Source organism: Mizuhopecten yessoensis, unplaced genomic scaffold, assembly GCF_002113885.1.
Source record: "Mizuhopecten yessoensis strain PY_sf001 unplaced genomic scaffold, ASM211388v2 scaffold10885, whole genome shotgun sequence".
NCBI classification, from domain to species: Eukaryota; Metazoa; Mollusca; class Bivalvia; order Pectinida; family Pectinidae; genus Mizuhopecten; species Mizuhopecten yessoensis.
Genome location: NW_018408770.1, coordinates 788,609 through 801,931, shown reverse-complemented (window position 1 = coordinate 801,931; position 13,323 = coordinate 788,609). Strand labels below are relative to the sequence as shown.

The window sequence follows — 13,323 nt, the reverse complement described above, 5'->3', positions numbered from 1 at the left end:
GTTGGGGGTGGGGAAAGAGGGGTATATCTGTGAGCCTGCTCACAGTTTGTCAGTCTAGTTTCATTTGTGACATACAAGTAAACAAGTAAGGAAGAAAACATATCTTATAATGTATATCGAAAGTATTTACTTAAATACAAATAGAAATTAATTCCTATTCGCTGAAAAAAGTTACCGAATAGTTCATATGCAAGAAGACTATTTATAAGAATAACACTGAGACGTATACGTATTAGTCTCTGAATAATCTAATTCCGTGTTTAAAGAGATCGATATTCGGTCCGACTCTATATTCATCCTGAAACGTACACATTTACATAATACAGCAGAATGAAAAGAAAATGTATGTCTCTGAACAAATTAAGTTTTTTAATCAATTATAATGAACTTTATTTTATAACATGTCAAATTTTGTTATTTTTTAAATGTGTTTTAAAACAGAAATATCATAAGTTCCGAAAGTGCAGGAAAATCCGTATACCTAATCGTTTTTTTTTTTTTTTTATGAAGTTCAATTTGAAAGCGTTTGAAATTCTGCTAAAATATAACCTATGGCATCGTTTTGCCCTACAGCAATTAATAAACGGGTTAACTTGCCACTCTTCACATTTGTTGTTAAACACGTTTTTATTGGCTCATGAAACGGGTATCCGGCACCGGAAACTATTTTTTGACCAACCAACGTCGATGTATTATTAGCGATCGAAACGGGCACCTGCCTGGTACTTCGGTCTTTTTTGCGTATGAATAAATTGTAATGGAAATATTTATGTTATCACAATGTACGTGATCTAGTATTAGCTAGTTAAACACTTGTAACTGAGTGGAAATGAATAATCACATAATGATGTTCAGGTTAAGAAATGGATGTTATTTATCAATATAAATAGAACTACTTTTCAATGCGTAGTACTGTCTTGGGTGTTGTACGGTTTTCATCATGTCTGGTAATCACTCAAGATGATGAGAAGAAAACCGATCTGGATTAACGATATTCCTGTTAAAATAGGTATAAGGGAGTGATGTAGCCAAACCAGAGATTTAGGTGGGTAGATCCTGTTTCATTCTGTGGATTAAGATTAAAAACTGGCGTGATGGGGAATTGTTTACGGAGAGACAACACAAGCAATGTCCCTGGTACTCAGACGACTCCCCAACACAAGGCTGCACAGGAACTGTCAAATGGGACACCCACTGTCCCCATTCCCGTGGCATTGTCCACCCCGCCCCCCTCAACAAGCCCCATAGTGTCCATATCTTCCACCCCACAGCCGGAGCCTACGAGTGAGACCACTCCGACAACTACCAAAGTGTTCGTAGCATTGTATGACTACGATGCTAGGACTGCGGAGGACCTCAGCTTCCGGAAAGGGGAACATTTAGAAATTATAAACGATACACAAGGTGACTGGTGGTATGCTCGGTCGAAAACAACACAAAACGAGGGATATATACCTTCTAATTATGTGGCTAAGTTGAAGAGTTTGGAATCGGAACCGTAAGTAAAAAAATGCATCCATATTATCTTGAAATATGTTGTACACATTGCAATTACACATCGATGGAATACACAATGTAAGACGAAACTTAGTGTATAGTATTTAACAGCAAATCACTCCAAGGCATTTTTGTTTCATTGTATTTTATATGTGTGCTGTAAACAATTGATGTCAATGATACCAACTTTCTGTACAGGATTGTATATGAAAGATATATAATAGGGCTGTGTATTGACTTAAACCTAAAATAATTGTATTGCAACATTTTGCCAAGTCACTAGATGCCATTTTTCAATACTAAAATGGTTAGAGATATATACTAAAGGCAAAAATACACTGTTTTTGCAATTTGTTAACGAAACTGGTAAGTCTTTGAAAATGATATTTCACAAAAATAGTTAAAATACCATCGAAATATAATGAAAATCAAAGAAATTGACTGATGCTTTAATATGCAACGAAATCAATTTCAAATGTATTTGCAGGTATTTGTGTTGATCAAGAAGTACAGGGATATTGTAGTTTTATGTACCAATTTGAAAGCATGTCTTTCCTTCTTTGTCATTTTTAACACACATTTTGCATCCCTTTCTCTTTCAGATGGTATTTCGGAAAGATTAAACGTGTTGAAGCAGAGAAAAAATTACTTTCAATAGAAAATGAACATGGTGCTTTCTTGATAAGAGACAGTGAAAGTCGAAGAAATGATTATTCCTTATCAGGTAGGTTTATCACTTACTCTTTGATATGGTTTTACTTAAGTTAAACCTTGAATATCTAGATGTTCTGATGTCCATTGCCACAGGTGCTGGACACACTGATAGTAATATATAGTATTTACACATCATATTACTAATAGTGCGTCCAGCACCTGTGTCCCTTGACATGCACCACACTTCGATTTTAAGTATTTATGGTGTAGTCTGATTACCTTTTTTTGTTTGTTGTCCTGAAAGTGTTTGGCTTGACATGCAGGATGATGTTAATTTGGGAAATCATTAGATAAACAGGATGCATTGTTTTTCTTGGGAAGTTTAATATAAGCATCCAATATGAGGGTAAGAATCACAACTATATTAGTAAGAAAACATTGACCTGTAGTTTCTATCTAGAAGTAATAGTTATCAATTGGAGTAATATGTGCTGTACATTTTCGTTGAGACATTTCAACATGCCCTACCCTACATTTTATGTGCACGTGTAACTTTTTAATTGATGTTTTTAACTAGATGTATATTTTCTTTCAGTACGTGATGGAGACACTGTCAAGCACTATAGAATAAGACAATTGGATGAGGGTGGCTTCTTCATTGCGAGACGAGTTACATTTAGAACGTTATCAGATCTTACAGATCACTATAGTACAGACCCTGATGGATTGTGCGTCAACCTTCGTAAACCCTGTACTCAGGTAGGCTCTATTCTTTTATCAGTGTTTAATCATTGTTTTGTTTTAAACTTGCAGGCAGTTCCAGACAAGCATCAGTGTACATACATGTATAACCTGTTGATAAAATCTATCCAAAAGCAGAGATAAGGAGGGGCATTGGTCATAAGACCCATTTTGTAGCTAAAATTTAAAATCTTAATGTCCATTTTAAATTTAAGAATTGCAGCTAGTCTTTGTTGATATTGCTGCTTAGATTTGTTGCAATATTTGCACTGTACTCAGGCATGATAATGAATTTCTTTAAGTTATACAGAGCAATCAAAAATCAAATATTGCTTCTAGTCTGGTAGAACAATAACAAATACAATTTTTAGGAGTTTTCATTTTTACATTTGATTACCAAGGTCATGATCATGATGATACACATATATTTACCTTAGTTTTGACCTATTGCTTCATTCCTAAATCATACAATATTGATTATTAATTTATAAAATTTAATGAATGGTTTCTCAGTTGCAAAGATATGCTAGTAAATCCTTGACAACCAGTTGTTAGGCCCTTGATAACCTTAGAAACGTTAATTAGTGATACACAAGTGTGGTCGATAAGTAGCCTGCTTCTATGTACTATAAAATGCCTCTGTAATGCAATTCTGCTCAGGAAGTCGACATTGCATTCAGTCCTCGGTGGTCATGAGTGGTTACTTGACATACCATCCTGGAAGGTGTCATCTCCTACGAGGACCCACTTCCTGTTACCGCCCTCGGTGCACGTGTGGCCTAGGGTTGTATCATATCACATTATGATGGGACTAAGTTACACTTCGGTCAGATTTGTTAATGGATAATATCCAGAGTGTGACGATTGATGCAAGAACAGCTTACAAGCTAAAGCTAATCTTGAGAATTTAAATCATCAGAAAGATACTGATCATAATTCATAATTATACATTTAATGTCTTGTTTCTACCTTAACACCAATAAAGAAGTTTTTAACTCAGTCACCCCTGAAATTTCATGATGGACTATTCCAACCTTTGAATTGGAAGAGTTCAAATGTGTCTTCAGGGGTGAATGAGTTAATATCTACGGTCAAGGTGCAGCAGGGCTGAGATTGGTGAAACTTAAAATATGCATAGGTATTATGTGACACAGTAGGCTATTTAGTTTATTTAAGTATTTATGCAAATAAGAATTTCAAATGCAGTACTGTTATCGTAATGCAACCTTAGACTTAGAGAAACAAAATTCTATACTAATTTCTACATTATATGTTTCTAAACATGCCACAATGGCTACTGCATATATCTGGCTCTAAAACCTCACCAACAGTCATCCAGTAGGTATTGTTGTGATTAAAATCGTAAAGGGAAAGTGTTTCTATGATCATGAAGTTGCCTTGTTTTCCACATGTTGCCAGTTGTTCACTTGGTGCTTATCATACGGCTGTGCTTGCATTAGTTGCATATCTTGTAAACTAAGGGACGAATAGTACCAGTGCAAAACTGTACATGACTTGTGTGACTTGTCCAACCACTAGGCCAATCTTAGTTTAGAGTGCAGTCACACATGTTAAAAATGAATTTGAAAAAATTTCACAAAGAACATGGTTACAGAAAATACTTGCATGTTTTACCGCAATAGAACACAATATCACCTTTTTTTGTGCCAGTGCATGTTCCAGGAAGTGGAAGTCATCAAAATAGTATTGTCACAGAAAATAGGAAAGTTTGGGTATTGTTAATAGTAGAAATTATTTTTTCGAGATCATGGCTTACACTAGTTTACTCCAACAATGATAGAGGTTTACTTTGCAGGATACTTTTGACAGGCACCACATTATTATATCCAATAAAACAAATTGCTATTGAGCTAACCACTGGCCTCCTACACATGTATGTTATAGGAGTAAATCTAGTAGTGCTTAGTAAGGATTCATGGCTTGTTTTCGATGCTAAGTTTCATATTTTAAGACCAAACTCAGGTGGTATCTCTTTAAATGTTTTCAATGTATGCATCTAAACCAATTCTATACCTGCCTTATGTTTGAATATGGAATATTCTCAATATATTGATAGAAATATGTAGCACATTTTTGAAATTGTCTTATTTTTCAAGCCAGGCTTGTTTGCTTTAAAGGCTTTTTCATTTGTTGTCAAAAAGCTTATGCCATACCGTGGCGTCTGTCCGTCTACAATTTCTTTAAACGACTTCTTTTTCTTTACCACTGATTGGAATTTAACTAAATTTGAGGTGGTGCAGATTCAAAATTGTACAAATGGTTGGGCTGTCCCCCCAGGGGGCTGAGGGGAAGGGCCAAAAGGGGACAAATTGGCTATATTGCTACAAACAACTTCTGTAGAACTATGCACTGGATATCAATTATATTTAATCAAAAGCATTCATGGGAGGCAGGGATTCAAAATTGTACAAATGGTGTGGCTGACCCCCCAGGTGGCTGAGAGGCAGGGTCAAAAAGGGTTGTTTGGCTATATTGCTATAAACGACTTCTTCTGTAGAACTATGCCATGGATATCAATCATATTTGGTCAGAAGCATTCATTGGAGGCAGGGATTCAAAATTGTACAAATGGTGGGGCTGACCCCCCGGGCTAAGGGGTGGGGCCAAAAAAGTTTATTGCTTGGAAATGGTTGATTTCCCCACCATAAAACCATATGTACAATTACTGAGTATAAAGAGAAGAATGCACATTTGCTTCCAAGATGGCCCTAGGGTCTGGCCCCACCCTTGGAGACATAGTCCCTAGGCCATAACTTTAAAACAGTTGAGATCCCCACCCCAAAAATATATATACAAATGCTGGGCATAAAGAGACGAATGCAGTCATTATATTAGAATATACCCTGGGGTCTGACCGAACCCCTAGGGACCTAGTTTCTTAGTCACAGCTTGGAGACAGTTGAGATATGCACATTACCTTCCAGGATGGCCTTGGGGGACTGCCCCATCGTTGGAGATTTAACCCCTGGGTCATAACTTTAAAATGGTTGAGATCCCCACCCAAAACTATATATACAATTCATGGGCATAAAGAGACAAATGCAGTCATGACATTAGAATTGATCCTTGGGTCTGGCCACAACCCTAGGGACCTAGTTTCTTAGTCACAGCTTGGAGACAGTTGAGATATGCACATTACCTTCCAGGATGGCCTTGGGGGACTGCCCCATCGTTGGAGATTTAACCCCTGGGTCATAACTTTAAAATGGTTGAGATCCACACCCCATAACCATACATAAGATTACTGGGCAGGAAAAGTGTAATAGAGATATGCTACAAGGATTGGCCTTGGGGTTTGGCATATTTCCTTGGATCTCATTTGGAGAATGTTTTGCCATGATTTCTTAGATATCCAGGTGGATATCTGGGCCTCTTGTTATAATTTGCTACTAAACACTACACTACAATACACATTGAGAGCCCCAGGTTTAATGTCTTGTGGAAGAAGGGCATTGAAGTAATGAAATCCTGTATTCAAATACTTTATTAAAACTTTATGTAAACTAGTTTTTCCTTTGGTTTTATTATTTCTAAATAGACAGCTGTAAGAATAAATTTCTAAAAGATATGTAAAAATTGAGATTTTGTAGGGTAAAATATGTGTAAAAATAGACAAATGTTATTGCCTTCATGAAAACCCATATTTAAAAACAAAGCCTTCAACATATGCTTTTGTGAAATGAACAAACTAATAAATTTGGTGTGCAACCATAGCAACGCTAGTTTCTGTAGGGCTGTTGACAGAATTGAGCCTGGTGACTTGTAAATTGAGCTGTAGGCAGGCCTGCAGGCTAATCCAGATTCAGATGATGGAGACAGGTCGGGCTAATCCTGTGCTGGTACTATAAACAATATCTTTCCTTGTTTTCATCATGAACATTGTTATTCTAATTGAAATATTCACTACGTACTGTTATGAAATTTAATGTCACAATCCCAAAAGTGAAGTGAATATGCATTTTAAGTAATCAGGAAAAAAACAATAAAAGGGCCAAAAAAGTAGGGATATTGAAATAATGTAATGGTTCTAATAAAAGCCCAGGGGATATTGAAATACTTTCATGGTTCTTATAAAAGCCTAGTTGATTAGTAGAAAACATGACGAAACGAAATTAGGGGTTAGGAGATTATTGGAACCAGGCGATTAATGGAACCAGTGATAACAACCACACATCAGAAAGTTAGGGAATGGTCATGATTATTGGAGACTAGGTTTTACTCATGTATATACTGTACAAGGAACGGTAGACTGGTTGTCAAATGGACTTTGGTCTGGTGACATTCCAGCTCTGGACTTCACACTCATGTACATGTCCAGCAATCAAAAAGAGTCGATGGCCGCGTCAGAGTTTGGGGATATGGGTACAGAATTGCACCCATGCGTGCTCACAAAAAATGCACTGTATGTGAAGAAAAACATTGATAAATCCATGTATTTCTTGGCCTATGTTGGTCTATTTCATGGGACTTCTACACCTTTATTTAAATTACAATTCTGTGTACAAACCCCAAAACTATCCAAGAAATGTTCTTGAGGCCAACAATACTCTGATTATTAGGCTTTGCTTGATGTGAAGAAGAGGTCATCCCAATATCTTACCATCCAAGCATCCGTAGCTAGGAAATAGAAAGAGCATAGCTGAAAGATAAGATCAAAGAAAATATCAGGGTTACATTGATAGAAGGTAATTTCAGAAACCTGTGCCACAAAGTGATAGGTGATCAAGGGGATATATTTAAAAAAAATCGAAAATATCGGGAACTAATCACATTTCAGTTAACCACTGTTAACAAAACCATCATTCAATAAAACACAATTAGTTTTCCAATCTAGTAGAAAATCAATTCTATCATGCACATAAATATCTGCCTTATACTTTGTAATGGGAACTATATAGGATGAGACAGAGCTGAAGACCAGAATAAAATGTTATATAATTAAGCTTTAATTTTAGTTCAGTCAAATTTATAAAAATAGATGTTATTAAATTATCAATAGGATACTTGTAGCATATATATACATGTAAAAATATATGAAACTATTATTGAGTGAGGAATTCATTTATTTCATTTTCCTGATACTGGTAGTACATGTTATTTCAGTACCCCATATAAATATAAGTACTGAGGTCAGTCATAGACTTTTACCGGCTATCATAAGGTACTTAACAGTTTCAAACATAACACAGATAAAACAGCTTCATATTTATTCAAACAAACACCCACATATGTATGCGGGGCTGATAGCTTTATACCAGTGTTTCTCATCTGGTTATTACATACATGTATGTAGAATGGGTTCCAGCAGCTGCTGGGATATGTATCCTTTGATTTCCATTGCTTATAAGTGCAGTAAACATATGGTGTTGTGTTCATAAATACAGACCAATGTATAATTTGCAACTGATTAAAATTTCGGAATATATGATTTAATTTTGATAGACTAATTCCAAATTCATATGGATCAAGACAAGTTTTATGAATTTATTTTTTTGAGAATTCAATATGTTAATCAAAGTGCAGCAATGAAAACTCGCATCCATATTGCATTTAATAGAAGATGTTAAAAGAGCTATCGAAGTATTGGAATATTTACGGTAGTGTAGAACAGCAGCTGTACCATGTTGGGCATCCGTCACACCCCATTAACCTTGCTCACCCTTCTCTGTATATGTTCTACTGGCTCAGATGTTTATGTTCCCCTACTGCAATAAACATTCATAAAAAGGTACAGAGCCCCACAATTGGTATGCCCAGGCTTTATATCTGGCGAACTTGGTAGAAATGAATAAATTAACTATATGTTGAAGTGATGCATTGCATTTTTATTTAAATTCTGAGCAAAATATTTCTCAATAGTCCTATACATACTGCATAAACAAACTTGTCATTTTGATTTCATTCAAATTATTACAATGTCTATTAGACTATATAGGAGAAAGAAGGCTTCCTGCACAATGCACTTTGAGCCTGTTTTTTTTCTCGTCTATGATTCATGAATGTTAACAGCACTCCTGAGCTTTATATGTCTGCGTGATGTAATACAATAGAAAGCAGCTTCTATGTATAACAACAACATAAACATTCATACGTTATTTTGTTCTAACAGCTACGTACCTCGTAATATAAATAATCAGAAAAAAGTTGTTACAGTACTATTCTTTAGGTCTTTGGTTAGTTGACCTTTAACCCTATCTTTTGACCTGGATGACATGGTTCACATGCACTGGATACAGAGCTTGTTATGTTAAGGTCTGCTTTTGATTTTTTTGTGAGATAGGGCATGGTGTGTAATTAGCTGTGACCCTTACAGGAGATAAACCCAGGGCTAAACATAACACACAAACCAGTGGTTCAAGGTCAGTTTCAAATACAACTGTTGCTGAAAGAAACCCCTTCAGGTGAAAAAGATTTCCTTTGATGCTTCTATGTCTTAAAAACTATAGCATTTCCAAACCTTTGAAAATAGAAAATGTATGATTATTTCCTTAATATTAACAAATCTAAAGTATTAGCAGACAATTAGTTGTTGGTTAATGGTGACAAGTACATCATAAATATAATCTAGGAAATTTAACATGAATATTGTGTCATCATAGCAATGTTAAAAGATCATTGGTAAAAAGATGATGTTCTTTTGAAGAAATTTCTATAGACTATGTGATTATTTCACGAGATTTTATTTATGACCTGAATATCCTATTTTCTAAGGTTTGTTCTGTTCATTCTGTGACAGTCCCGGACTTGCAGGATTGAACAACATTTCTGTAGTTCAGTAAATGACTTGTGTGCATACATATTTACCAAGAAGTGTTAAAGCTCCTTGTAAATTATGGACACAAGTCACTTTGCTTAGATTTAACTCTCGTGCACATTACCATTCAGAGAACTGGAAACTGCATACTGTTCGATGATTATTCTAAATAACCAGTGACAATAACCTTCACAAGGTCAGATGGCTAACCTAACCGGGAATCCTGTGAAATTATTGATTTGATTTGTATCACTTAACAAGTTGATAGAGCATTGGTTGAAGTTCCACAAGCCATTTTATAGTGATGTGAAGTAGAAGAAATAACAGATGTCCAGAGTCCATACTTGACCATTGTGCTGGTACTGGTCAGTACATTGTATCTCAGATCAGGTTCAAATTCTGTCCCGAGAGATCATGGTGTTAGGTCAGCTGCAAGTTTGTCAAAAGGAAATTCACGTTCACATATTAGGTTATTTCCCTGGAGGTACATGTCATGTTAGGTCAGCTGCAGGTGTAGTGTCACATAGAAAGCTAGGCTTACACCTTACCTTGTTGGCTGCATGGGGTCAATAAAGGTCAAGGTTTGAAAGCTGTACAGGGTCATCAAAGGTCAGTGTTTGTCTTACCATGTTGGCCAAGTTCTCAAAAGTTAATGTTTGCTAGAAATATATTGGTCTCTAGCTATAGGTTCATAAAAGGTTATTTTTTTTATCATGTTGGCTAATTTCCCATTGATTAATGTTTGCTAGCTACATCTAAAATTAGTCGCTAGCTACAAAAGGTCATCAAAGGTCAAATGTTTGTTTCACCTTGTTGGGTAGCTTTAAAGGGCCACCAAAGGTCAAAGTTAGCTAGCTATATAAAAGGTCATCAAAGACCAACGTTCACTACCTAGCCATAGTATGTTGCGTCATCAAAGGTGATTACTAATTGAGTTCAAGGTTCATCAGAGGTCATGGTTTTTCTCACTTTGGTCACTATATAGGGTCGTCAAAAATGAGTGATTATTTCACCTTTTTGGATCACCAAAGTTCAAAGCTGTCTAGCTATAGCTATAGTGTGTTGAATCATCAAGGCCAATGTTGGCTAGCTATATCTATAGTGTGTTGAATCATCAAGGCCAATGTTGGCTTGCTATAGCTAAGTGTGTTGAATCATCAGGCCAATGTTGGCTTGCTATAGCTAAAGTGTGTTGAATCATCAGGCCAATGTTGGCTAGCTATATCTATAGTGTGTTGAATCATCAAGGCCAATGTTGGCTAGCTATAGCTATAGTGTGTTGAATCATCAAGGCCAATGTTGGCTAGCTATGGTCATCAAACATCAAAGTTTGCCAGCTATATACATTGTAGGGGTCATCAGAGGTCAATGTTAACAATAAGCAATGTTGGCTAGATAACTTTATAGGGTCACCAAAGGTCAATGTTAGCAATAAGCAATGCTGGCTAGATAACTTTATAGGGTCATCCAAGGTCAATGTTAGCAATAAGCAATGCTGGCTAGATAACTTTATAGTGTTACCAAAGGTCAATGCTACCAATAAGCGATGCTTGCTAAGTAATGTCATAGGGTTACCAATGGTCAATGTTAGCAATAAGCAATGCTGGCTAGATAACTTTATAGTGTTACCAAAGGTCAATGCTACCAATAAGCGATGCTTGCTAAGTAATGTCATAGGGTTACCAATGGTCAATGTTAGCAATAAGCAATGTTGGCTAGATAACTTTATAGGGTTACCAAAGGTCAATGTTAGCAATAAGCAATGCTGGCTAGGTAACTTTATAGGGTCATCCAAGGTCAATGTTAGCAATAGCAATGCTGGCTAGATATATAGGGTCACCAAAGGTCAATGTTGGCAACAAGCTTTATAGGATCATCATGAGGTCAATGTTGGCTATATGGTCACCACAGGTAGGTATATTTATAGAATTAGCAAAGTTCAAGGTTGGCTAGGTATATTTATAGGATCAGCAAAGGTCAATGTTGGCTAATTATATAACTATAACATCATCAAGGGTAAGATTTTAGTTCTTATTCTGCACTCATATCAAATACTAAACTTTCCTTTGATTTCAAGATTATTTTAATACCCTGTTTATGGTGGAACTCCTACCTGTAGTTTGTTTCTGTGCTACCAGGTTATCTTCAAATTTGTTGTAGTGGCATCAACTTCGACATGAGTTGATGGAATTTCACATTGGTTTAAACAATATTTTATTTACAAATATGCAGTTCATAATATATATTTTTACATAATGTAATATTAGGGATCTGGCAACAAGAAAAGTTCACATTACAAGTGCACAGTAAATTACAGCATTCAAATGAAATTCTCTATATTGCCAATGGGTCATTTGGTAAATTGTGAAACAAAGTCTAGAGAAGACAATATCTATTAAATAAGGCTGAACATAGACCAGTAAAAAGCCTATCGTATGTGATTGAACATAACGATAAAAGTTTGTTACAGATATATATATAACCTTTTTGTACAAAGATTCAGGTAGAGTTTTATATATACTTGTGTCAATTGTTATCTTATCACTTGTCAGAAGCTTACAGTCGGATCAAATCAAGTAAGTCAAAATCAATGGAAATGTCGAAAGTTCCTTTCAGTACCATAGAAGATGCTGACACAACTTTATATGGTAAAAACATTTACATTACCGGTTTCTGACACTGAAAACACTAGATTTCTTACTCGAGCTATACAGCAGCACCACCCATCGATCAAGAAGCCTTTTAGAGACAAGATTAAGGGAATAAACCCAAAGAAGATGGTAAACGATTGATTTTTGGCGTTTGAGTCTGTACTCGGAGTTTTCATGGCAGTTTAGCATGCAAGCTGCAGGCCATGTAGAGACCGTGTTTGGTGAAGAAAACAAGAGAAACTAAGCTAAATAAGGAAGTGTATTGATAAAAAGCACATGATTACTGATTAGATTGTACTTTCTATGCATACATTACCACCATTCTGTGTAGTCAGCCTAATGAAAAGCAGACTTGGGTTACTATCCTAGACTGAATATTTACGTATGTATGTGCATTGGAAACATTGTTGGATAGCCAGTTCTGATATATGTTACGAGTTCAATGTTTTTTTAAAGGTTCATTTTTAAAATCTTCATTATGCCCCCTCCCCCAATAAAAATGGGGAAGGGGGGGGGGGGGCACTTGGGGCATACAGTGTTACCCATGTCTGTCTCGGCCTGTCCAATCACCATGTCTATCTCGGCCTGTCCAATCACCATGTCTATCCTGGCCTGTCCAATTACCATGTCTATCCCGGCCTGTCCAATCACCTTGTCTATCCCGGCCTATCCAGTCACCTTGTCTATCCCGGCCTGTCCAGTCACCTTGTCTATCCCGGCCCATCCAGTCACCATGTCTATCACGGCCTGTCCAGTCACCATGTCTATCCCGGTCTGTCCAATCACCATGTCTATCCCAGCCTGTCCAGTCACCTTGTCTATCCCGGCCTGTCCAGTCACCATGTCTATCCCAGCCAGTCCAGTCACCTTGTCTATCCCGGCCTGTCCAGTCACCTTGTCTATACCGGCCTGTCCAATCAACTTGTCTATACCGGCCTGTCCAATCAACTTGTCTATACCGGCCTGTCCAATCACCTTGTCTATCCCGGCCTGTCCAATCACCTT

At 36.6% G+C, this 13,323-nt stretch overlaps 1 protein-coding gene across 5 annotated transcripts in view; it reads left to right on the top strand.

Moving 5' to 3' along the window:
* Nucleotides 1–734: 734 nt before the first annotated feature.
* Nucleotides 735–13,323, top strand: part of LOC110463305 (tyrosine-protein kinase Src42A-like) — a 41,470-nt gene continuing 28,881 nt past the window's right edge. For all 5 annotated transcript variants that reach the window (XR_002464374.1, XR_002464373.1, XR_002464372.1 and 2 more), the window contains exons 1-3: nucleotides 735–1,498; nucleotides 2,100–2,221; nucleotides 2,747–2,910. Coding sequence is in view for 1 of the 5 variants with exons in the window: in XM_021517804.1 (XP_021373479.1) it covers nucleotides 1,095–1,498; nucleotides 2,100–2,221; nucleotides 2,747–2,910 (690 nt within the window). In the remaining 4 variants the exon portion in view is untranslated. The remainder of the gene's footprint in view (nucleotides 1,499–2,099; nucleotides 2,222–2,746; nucleotides 2,911–13,323) is intronic.